This window comes from Pogona vitticeps, chromosome 1, assembly GCF_051106095.1.
Source record: "Pogona vitticeps strain Pit_001003342236 chromosome 1, PviZW2.1, whole genome shotgun sequence".
In the NCBI taxonomy this organism is placed as follows: domain Eukaryota; kingdom Metazoa; phylum Chordata; class Lepidosauria; order Squamata; family Agamidae; genus Pogona; species Pogona vitticeps.
Genome location: NC_135783.1, coordinates 129,909,556 through 129,927,459, shown reverse-complemented (window position 1 = coordinate 129,927,459; position 17,904 = coordinate 129,909,556). Strand labels below are relative to the sequence as shown.

Genomic DNA, 17,904 nt, shown 5'->3' with positions numbered 1-17,904 from the left:
TATGTTAGGCATGCCGTCCTAACTCAATGTCTGTATGGGGTAGGATTAGGCACAAATACCTTCTGCTTGCAGAAACTACTTTCTACCAGCTGTTCCTGGAGAGTTACAAGGAGGCCAGTCTGTTGGCAGAACTACTCTGTTGGCAAAGATGCACTGGCAGGCAAGGGGGAAAAATAAGCTGGAGAAGCCAGAGACTGAGGAAGAAAATGAGCCGCTACAGATCCAAATCTCTTTAGGCTAGGAATGTAATAATAATGCCAACACACAGGTAGGTCAGAGCAAATTCCAGCATCCCTACAATGGGAGGGTTTCAGATTCAGCACAGATTCAGCTGGCCTAGGATAAGCTCAGCTGGCCCTTGGCCAGTTACAATGGAGGCCTGAGATGATTCACCTGTACACCACTTACACTTACAATACACAGAAAGTAGAATGCTGGGAATTTTCTTCAACCAGAAAGTGAGCAATTTCTTAGCAGTTTGATACCATATATACCAGGCAGGTAACACACTGCAATTAGATTACAGCATTTCTAGCTGGGGCATCTGTTAAAATGTCTTTCTGTTCACTGAAATGAACAAGCCGCAACACTTTGCAATCCCCTTTCATATTTAGGTAAACTATGCCTATTAGCCTGAGCGTTTTCCTCCAAATGACTTTCTAAAACAGGTAAATGAGAAAGAAAAGAGTTGTGCTGGAGACCTGCAGCGTGCTGTTCCCAGATGACATTAAACAGAAGTTTTATAAATATTCATTCTGCCCAAAGTTCAAAGTCTAATTCAGTCCATGACTTCCAGCTTCAAGAAAGGTTCAGAAAGTCACATTACCTCCCTCAAGCATCAGCTTTCGCCTTCGGTTTCAAGGTATATGAAATCTACAAAGGGGGCTATTTCTACAGGGAGAGTGGTCAACAGCTGAGTCAGAGCACCAGGACAACTAAGCCACCTGCTCAAATGCTTGCCACAGGATCATGGAGGGTGCTGAACTGCTCGTGAGCAAGGCCCAGCCTTTTTCAAAGGATGGAATAGCAATTTCTTACATTCACATTTTTTCTGCAGGAAAGTTTCATTTTGCAAACCACATTCTTGTCAATGGGACAAAGGACCGTTGCCTCAGAGGTCCACAGATTTTCACCGATTTGGATGCATTTTGGTGAAGAAAAAAAAGTCATACTTAGTAACATTAAATATGAGAATCACATGCCCACATGCTCGCCAGCCACCCATAGTTCCTTTGCATTCAGGCTAGCTAGAACAGTGGTTCTTAACCTTTTTGAAAGAAGCCCCCCCCTTGAGCCATTGAGGAAGTTATCATCGCCCCCCTCCCCGCGGTGATGATATCTTATTTATTTATTTATTTATTTATTTATTTATTTATTTATTTATGACACTTAAATGCAATGACCTCTGAAAACAAAATTCAATTCCAAGAAAATGAAATGCCCCCAAAAAGTAACATTTAATGATTTAGCTGCAAGCGAATTTTAAGATGCAAAAAGAAATATAAAAAGGGCATAAAAACAAACTGCAATGCAGGAACTAAAAATTTCAAGATGAAAACTCTGAAACTAAATTAAGATTGGAGGAAAATATATATTCATGCACATTGTAAAAAGGCTGCAGCCATCTCCACAGGTTTGGCTTGCTCCAGCGCCCCCCTACCGCCCCCCATCTGCTCCAGCGCCCCCACACCGCCCCTTTTTGTTCTACCGCCCCCCTGAAAAATGAAATCGCCCCCTGGGGGGCATTATCGCCCACGTTAAGAACCACTGAGCTAGAACAACCAAAGTTGGGAAGATAATTTAAATGTAGAGGATAATTTAAATGTAGAGGACAACTTGGTGGAATGTTGTCTGCTTGTTTCCCCCTTATATAATGGTGGGTAAAAATACTAGAGGCTCTTTAACAAGCTACATCTATGGGGACCCTCCTTGAGAATGACACCACACCCTATTAGCATATCCTTGCCACTTTCTAAGTACAGTGGTACCTCGCAAGACAATTACCCCACAAAAGACGAATCTGCATGATGACGAGGTTTTGCAATTGCCATTGCGCTTCACAAAACAGTGTTTCCTATGGGCGATTTTCACTATACAATGTTTCAGTCAGTGCTTCGCAAGACGAGTTCCCCCCCCCCGGGGACGGTGCTTCGCAAGACAACGATTTAAACAGCTGATCGGCGGCTTCACAAAATGGCTTCCCTATGGGCGATCTTTGCAAAATGAGTGTTTTCGGGACCGATGTGTCGCAAGGCAGCGATTTAAACAGCTGATCGGCGCTTCGCAGAATGGCTTCCCTATGGGCAATTTTCGCAAAACGACAACTATTTTCCCCATTGGAATGCATTAAACGGATTTCAGTGCATTCCAACGGGGAAACGCTTTTAGCAAGACGATGTTTTCGCTAAACAGTGATTTCAATGGAACGGATTAACATTGTCTTGCGGGGCACCACTGTATAAATATACTTCAGCATTCCTCAGGTTTGGTTAAGATCAGACCTTTGAGGAAACTTGTTATAAATTATGCGTCATGACATTATTTCTAAGTTATGTCTTACCAACCTCCAAAGTATCTTACTATTAACAGCCCTACACTCTGATCTTGCAAATTAAAGGCCATGGCTTCATTCATTGAGTCAATCCATCTCATTTTTGGCCTTCCTCTTTTCCTTGAATTATACTCTTTTCCAGTGAGCCTTTTTTTCTCATGGATGTGTCCAAAATAAGATATCCTCAGTTTAGTCGTCTCAGTGTCCAGTAAGAGTTCAGGCTTGAATTGCTCTAGAATTTACTTGAGTCTCTCGTAGTACCCATGATGCTTACCTTGAGCACCACATCTCAGATGTTCATTTTCCTCATTGTCCAGCTCTCACATCCATTTTTAGTAATTACGAATACCACAGTGTGGGTGATCTTGGACATGTACTCTAGTAATACAGTACATTCATATATTTCAGGATCTTCCCTTGTTCCTTCACAGCTGCACTTCTAACTTTATGTCTCCTCCTCATTCTAGTCTGCAGTCATCATTTTGGCTGATAACTAAACCAAATGATAATCTGAACCAAGTGAAATCTGTAAAAATTTTAATTTCTTAATTTCCAACACTATAGTTTTGCAATTCTTCAATTAGTCCTTATTTTTATCTTCTTGACGTACAGTTGTAATCCTACTTTTGCATTTTCTTCATTACACTTCCTCAGTAGTCATTTGCTATTTTAGAGTAGACTATGTCTAGATGGGCGGCATATAAATGCAATAAATAAATAAATAAATAAATAAATAAATAAATAAATAAATAAATAAATAAATAAATAAATAAATAACATATTTTCTGTCAGTAATAAATAGGCCACTTCCATATCTTAAATTACTGAAGTATCTTCCACAAATTTTCAGTCCTCTTTCATGTGACTCTAATTTTGCTTTTTATTCTGCAAAGTTCTGCATACATATTGCCAATGCAAAACCATTCTATTTCTCTAAATACTATACTAACGGTAGTCTCTTCTCCAGGATATAGGTTACTCATCAGCACAATCAAATGTTGTGGCACACTTACTTCTTCTACAATGATTAACAATGATTTTATGTTCCAAAGTCTAAGGCTTTCACATAATCTATAAAGCTCAAACTAAATTACAAGTTACTTCCAAGTAATTCCCTCTTTGCAACAGCCAAGGCATAATGAAGTTACATTATTATTTCAATGTAATGAGAGAAAAATTCATTACTTTTAAAAAGTAAAAGGAATTGTAAATGTTTTTTCATTTACTTTTATATACTTACAGAGTAGGTTTGATCTCACATTAGCTCAGGGCAGACACTTGTCATTAGCATAAAATAAAGCTTCAGTTACAAAAATTACATTTTGTACTTCATAATTGTAACAGTAACAAATTATTTTTAAATATACTTTTAAGCACTAATGAGGATAATATCTGCAGATGGTATAGAAACAGAACGATACATGGACATGGTAAAGAAAATATAGTACTACCTAAATCCAGTGAGACTCTTGAGAAGCTTAACAGACAATATTGGAGGACCTATATTTCATATCCAGACATGAGCAAATAGTACGGATGTGCCATTCAGATTTTATGGACCTCAATGTTCAGAATGCTTCAAGAATTCCCAGGCATTATTGTGACTATTCCAGGCCAGAGATCCACACATACAGGCACCTATAGACATATTTCACCCATCTGGATCAGAGGCTGCACACAAGTCCCAGGCCTACTTTCTGTTGTGAATGTACAAAAGAGGTCGATACCATACTTCCTGAATGCCATCGTTCTTTGGGAGGTGCTCTCCACACAGCTTAAGTGGCATCGCAACTACAACCCAGAAGGGAAGACTAGCCAACTCAAGGGGACTTAGAGAATTCTTTACTTTAGTTAGCCCCATTCATTCAGTGGATGTACTTTATTTGGAACAATCAATAAGATTTTGCCTACTAGAACTCATATATCTTTGTAGTTCTTCATAACTTGTTATTCTACAAACATGAACATAGTTCTTTCCATTTTAAAAATAATAGGCACTCTGTGACATAATCTTTGATATTACCGCATTTTCAAGTAATTTTGCAAGACAGAAAAAAAACACATGGTTGGGTGCACAAAGTTATAGAAGCACTTACATTTGCACTGTGATCACTTCCACTAACACAGATGACATCTTGTTTTTGAATTGTTAGTACCTCTTTTGTAAGCTTCAGTCGGATTTCATAGGCATTTTCGGATACTTCATCATATAACAAAGCAATTCCAGTTTTTGTCTGTAGAAGTAAAAAAAGGAAAAAGAAATCAAGGATTTGTAAGACTAAAAAAAAAGTTAAGTGATAAAGATGAACCTATATAATGCATGTCTTCAGAACTCATAAAATAGTTTTCCTCAATTCTTTGTAGAAGGCTATAGATTAAGAGGCAACAAGAAGCCACCTTCACAGCAATATTTACATTTTGTTTTATAAAGTGATATAACCACCACCACCACCACTGTCAAGGGAACGTCAGGTAGAGAAGGTCTTAGAAAATGGTGAAGTTAAGATTTTGTTGGGTTTCTGAATCCAAATTGAACATAACACACCATAGTAGTAATAGAATGAAGAAATGTCTGGATAATTGACATTGCAATTCCAGGGGATGCCAGAGTTGAAGATAAAGAATTGGAAAAAATTAAGAAAATACAAAGATCTGGCAATCGAATCATCTCATTTGTGGATGAAACACACTTCAGTGGTCCCCATCATCATCAGGGCTTGGGGAACAATATCAAGAAATTTAGCATAGTTGCTAATTTCAGGAATAGCACTATCTGAGCTACAAAAATGGCAACATTAGGAACAGCATACATACTGCACCGATATTTAACACATACTTGTATCTGTTAAAACTTGTATCTAGTATATAATACCAGCCAGTGTTTTAGTATAATAATAATAACAACAACAACAACAACAATAATAATAATAATAATAGTGTGCCATCAAGTCAATTCTGATTTATAGTGACCTTTCCCAGGGTTTTCTAGGTAGAAGATACTCAGAAGTGGTTTGCCATTCCCTTATTGTGATGGTATCCTGGGACTCTGCAACTGGCCCAAGGCCACACAGGCTGGCTCTTCTCACAGGAGACAAAGTGGGGAATTTAAGTCTCAACCTTTAGCTCTGCAGCCAGATACCTAACTCACTGAGCTAAATGATTATGGATTGCTTAATCCAAAGACGGGGAAAGTCTCATCCTTCAGATGTCGTCTAAGATTAATTTAGGGCTTGGTTAGTAGCCGGTAATCTCTCTTTCCAATCTTCAATGCAGGAATGGGGAACCATTTGGTCATCCAGATTTTGGAACACAACTTTCATCATCCTTCACCACTGATTATGCTTATTAAAGGCTAACAGAAGTTATCATTCCAATTATATCTGAGAGGTATGCTTTTCCTGTCCCCTGATGAATCCTATCATCTGATTTAACTTTTTCATGCAAGCAAAATTTCAGATAAATAGCCAGTCAGTTCCTTTAACCTTGCCTCTTAAAACTTCAGAATCCCATACAACCATGTTCTACCAGTGCAGTATTTCTGCGAGTACTTGAGTAATCTTGTGGACTCCAAATGCAATGTACTGGATAAAGTGAAAGACTAGGACTTGGGATTCCTAAGTAAAACTACCCCTTAAATATTTGATATACAGTATCATGGAAACCCTACTACGGTTCCTGTAACTCAGAAATGACTTGATGACAGATAACATAGCTCAATGGTTTAGGTGGAACCAGAGGTTGGGAGTTCGATTCCCCATTGGGCCTTCTTGACAAAGGCTGGGCTTGATGATCCATGATTCAGCCCTGCAGTTCTAAGATATGATGATGATTACCCCTAAGTTGAGGGTGATTTGGCAGCAAATAACAACAATTATTTTAGTGTTAACCTTCCACACTCTTTTAGAAGTGACACCAACTATTGCAAATAAGTCTCATGAGTCTCATCACTTAAAAAACTATAGCATTAATATCACGCTTTTGGATTTTCCACAAGAAAGGGTGTTGTGCCAATAGATCCTGGAATCTTTCTTCCATCCTTTCACCTACATTAGAAGCCTATTATCATTTCTATTCTCTCCTCAACTCTGGTGCTTATTCCAAAATGTTAAAATTTTCTAGAACAGGGCTTAATGAATTGCATGTTTATCTCATGCATGAACTGGTTTAGACAGAATCACATCAATATAAATGTTATTGTCAGTTACTTCCATTTTGTTTTCTTTAAAGAACAGACGAAAGAAAAGAAAGAGAAAAATAACAATTGAGCCACAAGGAAACTGCCGAAGTACCTATTTTTACCTGTCACTGTATAAATCACTAGTAAAAGTGTCAGGAGATGGTATATGGCAACAGGAGCAGCAGCAGCAAAATGGAAATAATAAAAACCTATCAAATGAAGTGAAGGCAAAACATTTTTGACCACTTAGAACTACAAAAAAATAGCAAGCAATTTAATGTACTGAAAAAAAAGAAGTGGGATAAGGTGGCAGCTCCATACATTTACAGCCCTTTCACAGAACATTTCATGGTTCCGAAAGAGTAAGAGTTTTTCTACCCAAAGATTATGTGTTCTCTGTGAAAATACAGCCATTTTGTTTCAAATGGAAAAGAGCAAGGGCAGCTGGAAAACTCATCCTTGTCTCTTAAATCTACACCGTGAAAAATAATAAAATACTAGCTGATGCTGCCTCAGACGCCGGCAGAAAATATAAAAATGCACAGCTACTTAGCTCACAGTAAATGATGCCAGAAGACAAACAAAGAGCAGATCAATACCTCAGTACAGAACAGGAATCTCTTAAAATCAGTAATGGTAAAATCAATCATTAGTCATATAAATGAGGGAATCTTTATTTTTCCCAGTTCAGCGGAAATGATTAGAATACCAAACATTTCAGTGCAAGTATTCTTCTCAACCAGCAGATGCTGACATCAATGGAACAGTCTACCGGTCAGGAGCAGAGAGCTCCCAAAGAGACCGGTTCATTCCTCTTGTCCACACCCTGCTTCCTAACTGCTCTGTCTTCCTGGATATTACTGTTTGCTGAAAAGCCAAGGCTCCTTCCTTCCTTACAGCCAGGATTCTCTTGCTATAAAAGCAAACGCACAGCACTAAACCCTTCAGATTGCCAGGAATGCAAGGCTGTCATCATCCCCTTGATATTTGATACTCATTTTTTTCTTACCCTGGCTATGACAGTTCCATCTAGTTGGGATCGTTCCTATTGTTCTGTGTCAGGGTTGAGGATGACTATTTTTTAAGACTTGTTTGGTAAGCTCAGTGGACATTTTCTTTCCCTTAGCTATGTGGAAAGAGAAAGGAAGTAGGTTTCACGCTCCTAGTAGGCAGGGGAGGAATGCATGAGATAGGACATCAATATTCTTCCAAGTGTGAGTGCAGGTATGAGAGATGAGAACCTCTACATTTCTCTTTGTCATGAATGTAGGCTGTCCTGACAAGAGGAGCCACATTGATGAGGAATTTCCAAGGTTTCTGAGATTCTCCACCTCAAGAGTGAGAGAGAAGGAGAGCTTTTTTTTGCTATCTGGGTTTCTGAAATTTAGGGCAATGGATGTGAATCTAATGCCCTTTTCATTTTAAACCTTAAAACCTTTTCATTTTATTTATTTGTTTGTTTATTTGTTTTTTTCATGCTTTTCAATAAAAGTTATATGGTTTTTTCCTTTTTTTATTTTATTCTTAAGAACTCTGAAGTGTTCTATGGATGTATTCTTTGTCTTTATAGGCTGTAAGTTCCTGTGCTTTAATGCGTTTGCATTTTGATTCATACATGGCTTGAATTTTGTCTATAACCTAAGTTTCATTACCTGCATCCCTTTACAAGCTACTAGGATGTATTGTATGTAAGCTTACAGTATTTTAAGTTCAGAATGTTTGCATAACTATCTGACTTTTGGATTTCAGCATATCAATTTTTCATCAGAAATTTAAGACTGTCTTTGATATTTTTTGGATTTGCTATTTTTAAATATGGAACCTAGAAATAATGTAAATAAATAGAAGTTATACAGAACTAATATGTTTTGGAATTGCTTGGAATTATTGCAAGAATGATGATACTTACCATATTTTTCCGTGTATAAGATACTTTTATCTAAAATCTTTAAACTAAAAATTGAGGGTCGTCTTATACACGGAAGTAAGGGGAAAGGGCTCAAAGCACTGCAGGATTGGAGCCCTTTCACCCTGCAGCTCTTTCATGACTGCTTTCCCCCTCCACTTCCTAAGAGGGAGAAACCATGAAAGGGCTGCAGGATGAAAGGGCTGCTTTGATTGCCCCTCCAATTCTTAAAATCACTGTTTTTCCCCTCCACTTCCACAAGCCTTTGATCCTGCTTTTGCAGGGTTTAGGGAGAAAGCAGCAATCACATTTTCTAATTTGGGGTTAAAAAAGTGGGGGTGATCTTATACATGGAAAAATACGGTATAATGAGATGTTCAGATGAGTTTGCAAAAGCTTGTTACCAATTACCAGGTTTCATTCTGGGATTAACCCTTCACAGGGATAATGTCATCTATGATGATGAATCATAGAATCTGTTCTTTGCTTAGGAGGTCTATACATCTTTGTAAGACTCCTGGGGGAGTCAGTTATCCTTATCAGCCTTCTTTCCTTCCAAGGTTGGTAAAATGAGTACCCAGCTCACTTGTGGGGAAGGGGAGATGTGTAGCCAGCATAATTAACTTGTTAACTGCCCAGAGAGTGCTCTAAGTGCTATGGGGCGGTATATAAGCAGCATACTTTGCTTTGCCTGTGATGATAAAACAAGTGAGGATTTCCACTCCAGTGTGTTCTAAAATGCATATACAATAGATATGTTTAATCCCTCCATCCCTCTCCCATATCCCCATGTAGGATGAAATGTAGGGCCCTTACACTGGGTTATACATGCTACACAGTCCTTGGTAATCCAGATTAGTGATTTTGGCTGAAAATACTGTACTGAATTTGTGGTGGTGGGGAAACAAATATGGTTTGTGAAAATATGAGATGAGTGAGCAGGGTAATGGTAATATGGTGTAAATGTGGAGGAACATCATTATCTGGTAGCATGTGTCCTGATATGAAGGAATAAATTGCTGCATCAGGGCAATTAAGGTCAGATTTTTTTAAAAAAAAATGTCAGTTCTGGAAATAGCTTACTTTATGATTTCATTGTCGGGGTGTAACTGGGGAAATTACGGACCAGGATTGGGAGCACCACTCTGCCATCCTCATGAGCTATGCTGGTAACTAGGAGAAAGGGAAGAATGGAATTATAAGGCACTCCCAGGTCTTTGCTGCTGGGATAACAGCTCCCTGTTAGAACACTCTAAAAATAAGAAGTTGGAGGAGCAACTTGTTAAGAATACTGGCCAACTGAACATTTTGAAAGAAGAGATTAAAATACAAGATCAAGTGCATAAATTGCTTGATTGCTAGTGATGTAGTGAGTTTTGATATATATGTGAACAAAATAGATACTGAAGTGCCTATGCTGAATCTGTAATACTTTAGAACCCACACAACAAAGACAGATGAGGAATGTACAGGGAGATAACCCGGCTAGTCTGCACAGCCAAAACAATCAAGGACTGTAGAATGCATTAAAGGCCAACAAGTATGTCTTCTGTATTAGTTGCTATTGCTCAGTCAATTCATGGAATAGAAAAATCCTGATAAACACCGGAAAAGTTATAGGAAGTATCTCCCCAGCTTTTCAAGAGTGCTTGGGTACATCTCAGCAACTTTTTTCACATTAGCCATCAGAAGAGGATTCCAGTGCTAAGAAGACCGGATTCTAGATGCCCCTTTCAGCATGCTCTTGTGCTCCAACCTGGGATCTGAGACTGCCCAGCCAGCATTGGAGCCTACCAAGGGATCTGGGGATCCACAGGAAGGAACAGTAGTCACTGAACCCAGTTCCTTTTAGGAAACCTGAGACTCAGACAGAGGTCCTGGTTGTCATCATGTCCCTGGAATTCAGAGGATGGCCTCTAGGGATAGGAAGGAATTGGTCTACTTCTGGTGAATGATGGCTATAAAAACCACCTTGCCACTAGTGGAGACAGTAACCTAAAGGAGGAAGCAGTCTGTCAGACAAGCGAGCCTGCAGAGTTAGGAGGAGAAGCTCCCGTGGGAGAAGGGAACAATGTGGTAGGGAGCCCAAAGAGAAGGAGCCCAAGAGGCCAGCGAAAATAAGGAGAACCTCGGAGAAGGAGCCCTGGGGGATTCCCAGGAAGAGTGTTCCAAGACCATCTGAGCCAAAGAATCTCCTAAAGAGGAGCTAAAGCCCTCAGGTATGTGTATAAAGAGCATCCCTGGAGAGAGGTCCTGACCCAATTTCACGTCCCCATGGGAGAACTGGAGAGGTATAAGTACCCCAAGGTACCCTACACCCACTTCCTTGGAGAAATGAAAGAGAAAGAGTAGGGTGAGGAAGGGAGACCTGACCCTGATCCAGGGCTGAAGCTGGTAGAGGAAATGCTAATGAAACCATCAGCGTTGAGAGGAATGAGAGTGGAGGGGATCAGGGAGGCTAGATAAGCAGGAGCTGGGAGAGAGAAGACCCCAACATACTTGCCTTCACTACAGGCATACTGGCCCTCCCTCCAGACAGCATGAAAGAATTTGAACTGCCCAGACCCCGGGGCTATGCCGGCTGGACTATTCAAGAACCTAATGGCCCAAATTGGGCTCTTAGAAGAGATACTCCTCCTTCCATGGAAGACAACTGGGAGGAGGGCAAACGTCTAAGGAACATAGTAGTGGACTAGAACTGTTAACTAGGACCAACGACACAGAACTGTATGTACTACTGTCGCACTTTTGCCCTGTCCAAGTTACAACAAACCCTGTTACATTTCACCCTTCACCAACCAGCTTTATGGAACAGAGGATGAAAGAGGGACACCCCAGTGAGTCCAATGGGGATGGCAGGGCTCACATCCAATCTGACAATAATTTTGAAGATTCTTTTTACATCACACATAACAAAGAGGCGCATGAAACTTCATTTTAAACCACCTGGAAGGGAATTTCAGCTAAACCGGAGCTTAGAAACGGTGCCTGATCCAGGTGTCACAGGTATTCATGTGTGACAAGGTTTTCAAAAGACTGTAACCAGACTCTTCTACTAACTTTTTTTAAAATAACATTTTCCCCAGAAAAGTATGTCCTGATAAAACATGCATCACAAATTTAACTGCAAACAGTCCAGTACAATATAATATGACATTTTAAATCAATAGTAGGTGTTTTTAATCATCCTTGTGATTATGTTTTGCAAGCTTTTTCTACTTCAAACTGGAAAAAAGTGACAAAAGAAGCAGTGAACTTTCTCAGGCATACTGACAACAAAGAAAAGGTATGCCTACTTAAAAATAAGCCCTACTAAATTCAGAGAGACTATACCGAGCATGGTGTGTTGGATAGAGTGTTGGTCTAGGAGTCAGGAGACCAAGGTTCAAATCCCAAATTGACCATGGAAACCCATGGAGGAAGAACTGGTAAAGGTAAAAGTAAAGGTTCCCTTTGACATTTGGTCCAGTCGTGTTCGACTCTAGGGGGCGATGCTCATCCCCGTCTCCAAGCCATAGAGCCAGCGTTTGTCCGTAGAGTTTCCGTGGTCATGTGGCCATTGTGACTACACACGGAACGCCATTACCTTCCCACCGTGGTGGTACCTATTCATCTACTTGCATTTTTACATGCTTTTGAACTAGTAGGTTGGCAGGAACTGGTAAAACCACTCCTTAAATACCTAACTTATGTTAAATGCCCTAATAATATAATAATTATGTGTCATCAAATCAGTTCTAACATGGTAACCCTTTGCAAGGTTTTTAAAGAACAGAGTGCTCAGAAGTGGTTTACCATTCCCTTCTTCTGGGGGGATCCTGGAACTGTGCAGTTTTTCCAAGGCCAAGCACGTGTTGGCTCTACTAAAAGGGACATCGTGGGGAACATCTGGCTCCATATCCAGATGCCCTAACTTACTGAGGCATCCAGTCAGCTCTAATATACAGTTGCTGTAAATTAGTTCCAGCTTGATGGCCCATAATGCTAACATGGTAGAAGGGGCAATAGATATTTCAGATTACAACTTCCGTCAGCATGGCCAGTGGCCAAGGATTATGGGACATTTAGTCTAAAACCTCTGAAGGGTACTGGATTACTTCTCCCTGGTGTTTAGACTTTCAGCCTTTAAATGTCTGAAAGAAATATCTTTCAGGAGAATGCTTAAATCTTGCTCAAAGAGGAAAAACACTTCATCTTAACACTTACCATTGGATAGTTTGTCACAGAGATCAGAATCTTCTATTGTTTGGGTTCTAGACCATTAGACAGGTCTTCTCATTTTGTGATCTTCAGTCAGTGATACTGAAAGTGGGCTTAAAGGAATGAAGAACTAAACTTTTTCTATCTTATGCTTGAAGCCTGTGTATAGGGAGTGAGTGAAGTGCTAACATCAGCTACAGAAAGGCTTTTCCCAAGAGAAGAACACCCACATTATCTTGTGGAGGGATAGTCAAGGTCAATCTGACCTTGAATCAGAGAAAGCTTAATTGCCAATTAACTTCAGCTGCCTTCTCATGGATAACTCAGTGACAAGTATCTGGCTGCGGAACCAGAGGTTGGGAGTTCAATTCCCCCACTGTGCCTCCTAGAAGAGCCAGCCTGTGTCACCTTGGGCAAGCTGCACAGTACTAGCCTTGCGACTTTCAATATTTGAGCTTCTCATTGGTTGAGAAGCTCAAAGAAGGGAAAAGGAAACCACTTGTGAGTACTCGTCATCTAGGAAACCCTGGAAAGGGTCACCAAAAGTCAGAATTTACTTGGTGGCATGCAAATGCCTTCTCATGGAGACACGAATGCTTGCCCGTATTCCAGAAGGTTCTGTTAAATTGGGGTTTGGATTGGTTGATGGGTATCACTGTCGTTAAAACATATAAGAAGCCCAGGGCAAAGTTAGTGGGTCTTGTATATTTGGATAGTAGTCTGTCTTTATGTTGGTTAGAGTTGTATTGCTGTGTAATCTCGGGAGTCCATCTACTGCTACTTTGAGGTTCCTGTATATAAATATATAGAGGTTAATTAATCATAGTTATTTGTCCTGTGCTTATCACAAACACTTCAAAATTTATTTTTGTAATTTGCTTTATTCATTACTTTTCCAGGATTTTTCTTCTTTAATCTGACTTTTTTTCTTATGCTAAACACATTTATTAGGAGTATAGATTTGAGAGAGTTTGTCCTAAATCCATTCTTGACTCCTTGTCAGATGTGTGATCAAATGGTTAATGGTTCTACCCTGCAAGGCTGGATTTGGATCTGAGGAAGATGAAGATACTGGGATGGCCAACTGCAAGGTCCTGGAAAGCCATGGGTAACAAGAAGTGGAGGGCAATTGCTAGGAGACTCAGGGGTACGGTGTTTAGTCTTAGGCAGACTCAGTACACCTTGGGCCCAATAATGGCTTCCCAGTAGGCAAGTATTTTCATTGTACATAATGCCATCTTGTTATGCAACTTGCCAGAATCCTCAACGTATTAAATCAATATTTTGCAAGTAAATACTTAGTATAACTCTTCTAAAAGTTTTACCATATGGGAAATAAGTTTGAATGTATATGTCTTGTTAGAAATGGACCATAATATGCTCCCCTTGAACAATATTAAAAGAACTTTAACTTGGATAATTTAATTAAACCTTTATGCAAAAGCTGAAAGAAACTGGAAAGAACCACTAGCTCCAAATGTGAAGGTGAGACTAAGTCTCAGGATGTTGGGGGTAAAAAAACAAAAACTAGCTTTCTTATACTATAAAAACTGGCCAGTTTTTAAAGTATAATAAACCAGTTTTGTTTTTTTAGTCATGAGAGTCTGACTACACCATGCAATGTCTTTGGATTTGCTCTGATTATAAAACATCTGAATTTGAAGTAATTTTTGCCCCTTGCATGATGCAAAGGTTGAATCAAATCACCCCAGCTCTTTTTGCTTGCAAAGCTCCTTTTATCTCTCTTGCCTTAAGGTTTCTACTTTTTTCTTGTTGGAAGGATTTGAAAGGGTTTTCTTCTGTGTGAACTGGAGGTGCCTGTCTGTAGAGATGGAGGGTGGAAACCATAGAAGGAGAGGAGCCAGCCATGGGAAAAGAGAGGGGAGCAATGCATGAGAGCTGGGAATTTTGTATGTGTGTTTGTGAGGGGGGAAAGGGGGAGAAAAGGGGTCACTAAACACACACAGATGCACGCAGCACCAGTACTCACCTCTCTCCACAAAGCCTCTGCTCTCTTAAACCACTACTACTTCCTTCCTTCCTTCCTTTCTTTTTAAACAGCCCACCACCACCACAACCACAGTCCTATTAATTAATCCATTTGTTTTTTAAAAGCTTCAGGAACTCTCTCATAGACAAGACCAGTTATATACATCAATAACTGGGAGGAAGGAAAGCCTTCTTACAGCAGTTCCTTTAACTGGGCCATCTACAGGCGCTTCAAAGGAAACTGCAAGCAGAAAGCTTTTTCTTCCTCTGCTTGTGCAACTACTTACAGTATATCAGAGAGAACTGAATGGCCCAGTGTGACTTCACGGAGACCTTCAGTGGTCTCTCCTTCACATTTTAAACTTCATTTACTACTGCAGGCCATCTTAGTGCCCCAGAGTAACATTTTGATGCTGAATCCATACACAACTAGATTTATAATGTAGGCATTCTACAACAAATCTGATAAACAGTATTTTTGAACATCAGCTACACAAGTTTTAAATGAAAAAGGGCTCAGACAAAATTGTGCCAACAAATCTAATCCATTCTGCCCATGGAGTATAGTTCCAATCTGGTTTTGTCCCAGCCAATGGGGTTGAGAGAAAACTGGGGTTAAAAGTGTGTCCTATGACTTTCTTTTTCTTTCTTTCTTTCTTTCTTTCTTTCTTTCTTTCTTTCTTTCTTTCTTTCTTTCTTTCTTTCTTTTTTACAAATTGTGGTGCTGAGAAACAGAAATGATACACGCCCCAATGAGGGGAGACATGAGAGTTTTCTACGGGTTCAGGAAATAACTAAATCCCTAACCCTAATCCTGCCTTCAGTACATTGGAATACTGTTGGAACAAGAAAATGAGTAACTTCGTGCCTCTGTGCATTTTTTAAAAATGATGAACCATGAGGATTAATTCATTCAGTACTGCTTCTACTGCTACTGGCAACTAAACCAATAGTAGTCCATCAGAACCTCTTGTTTTTCTTAGGCAGTCACATGAAGATTTTTTTAAATGATTGTGCATTGCTGCTTTTACATGTGTTGCTTTAAAATCTATTTTTGGTGCCGTTTTATTTACTGTTTTTAATATATTTGTTTAATTCTTTTGAAATATTTTGATAATTTGATGCTTTTAGCTTTTAATATTGTTTCTTTAAATAAATAAATACCTTCTAAACTCAGTAGGTAAATAGTAAGTCTGAGATGCATAGTATTTAGGTTTGAGATAGGCAGATTTACTCTCCCATATGTAACAATCCAAAAGTATCGATGCACTAGCTGAAATCCAGAAGTAGGCTGCAACTAGAGTAGGCCCAATGAATCAGTGGAGCTTTGGTGAGTCAACTCCTCTGTAGGATTAATTGATTTAATGGTCCTATTCTAAATGCAATTTACTACTGGATTTCAGCTACTGATATTTGTGCGTGAAGCTACACCCTCCTATATTAAATGCAATAGTAGATACCTGGCTTTTTCAGTTCAAAAAACTAACTGAAATGAGACAGTTGCTATTATATAAAGAAGCACCAAGGAAGAAAGATAAGAAATCATACCAACACCCATGTGGATACCCAGAGTAGTTAGTGGATAAAGTCATGGGACTGAATTTAGGAGACCTGGGTTCAATCCCAGCTTGACCACAGAAACTCATGGGGCGGGGGCAGATAAAAGTGGTAAAACCACCCCTTGAATAATTCACTTACTTAAATTGGTTCCAACTTGATGGCATATAACATAAGGGAGAAGAAGGAAGCAATAGAAAAGAAGGCATGTTAATATCAAAAGAAGCCATTACTCATAACATACCTGAGGCAGAATCTTACAAGTTAGATTCTGATGTTCCTGACCTAAATAGCTGCATATTTCCTACATATAAATTTCCAGAATGTAGTCGTAGAACTGTATTCACAAAAATTACAAGTCAGCACAGTCTGAAGAAAAAATATGTGTAGTTAAACAAATACATTGTCCTAGTTGATACTAATCCAAGTGTCCAGATTAGAGTTTCATAAACTAAAAATGAAATGACTGATGGCCAGTCCTAGTGGCTACCCTTTCTTTGACTCTGCCAAACACAGGCTTCAAGATGTAGAACAGAGAGGGAGTCACTGTGAATGTGGTCTAAGGCAGGGAATATGTTCTGAGAACATTTGAATGCACTATGAGTCAAGAATGATGTTTGAGAGACAGGGACTGTGGTGGTAGTGAGAGAAGGAGTGTGGTATGAAGAGGAAGAGAGCGGTAAAAAAGTTCAGGGAAAATTTAAAGTCACAAAGTTTAAAGAGCTGCTTAAGGCATTACCAGCATACTGTGCCAACCTTACAAATAAAATGTTCTGCTATTACTAGGGATGTGCCCAAACACCAAAATTCATATATGGAATTGCAGCCCATTGGATACTATTGAGAGTTACATATGCCCACATGGACACAAATGTAATTGAAACATTCTTATTGTTCTTTTTTTTTACTCTTCAAAGATATTTCAAATGTATTTTAGATTTAATTCTGCCTTAAGTATTTGCCCGCAAGATGTTTAATATTCATAGTTTTCTAGAGCTGTAAGATTTTTGGATATTTTCAAACTCTGACACATTTTATGTTTATGGAACATAGAGGCAATGTATATAAATAAAGCTTCTAGAATTAGATAAGCTGATGTTGCCTGGATTCATTACAACAGTGAAAAGACTCATGCCTTGACAGATGAATTTTGATATGATTGACAATGATGGTCTGGTTTCATTCTGGAATCAGTCCTTTTTTGGGATAAATGCCAGCTGGGGGCTTCTGATTTTTCCCTGGAGGTCTGTAAACTTCTGTAGGGCTCTTAGAGACAGGTTCAGGCATCACGACTGTAACCTGACAAATCTACTAATCCTAAATCTTATTCCTAACTATATTAAGTAAACAATATACTATGAAATCTAGAGAATTGCTAAATTGGGGGTTCAGAAAACAACCCGGAGAAAACTACTGCAGGGCAGGTTTGTAGCAGAGCATATTCTAAGAGAAAATGCTGAGGGCATTTAGAAGCAGCTATGACCACCTTTTAACTGGAAAGAACCAATGTAAAAATAAAATAAA

The 17,904-nt window shown here is 39.2% G+C and overlaps 1 protein-coding gene across 4 annotated transcripts in view; it reads right to left on the bottom strand.

Moving 5' to 3' along the window:
* Nucleotides 1-17,904, bottom strand: part of SNTG2 (syntrophin gamma 2) — a 247,830-nt gene that overhangs the window by 215,698 nt on the left and 14,228 nt on the right. For 2 of the 4 annotated variants that reach the window (XM_073000914.2, XM_073000923.2), the window contains exon 2: nucleotides 4,648-4,785. In XM_073000914.2, the coding sequence (XP_072857015.2) occupies nucleotides 4,648-4,785 (138 nt within the window). Of the gene's footprint in view, nucleotides 1-4,647; nucleotides 17,901-17,904 lie in introns of those variants that run through there. The other 2 variants (XM_073000917.2, XM_073000929.2) reach the window with 1 other exon arrangement.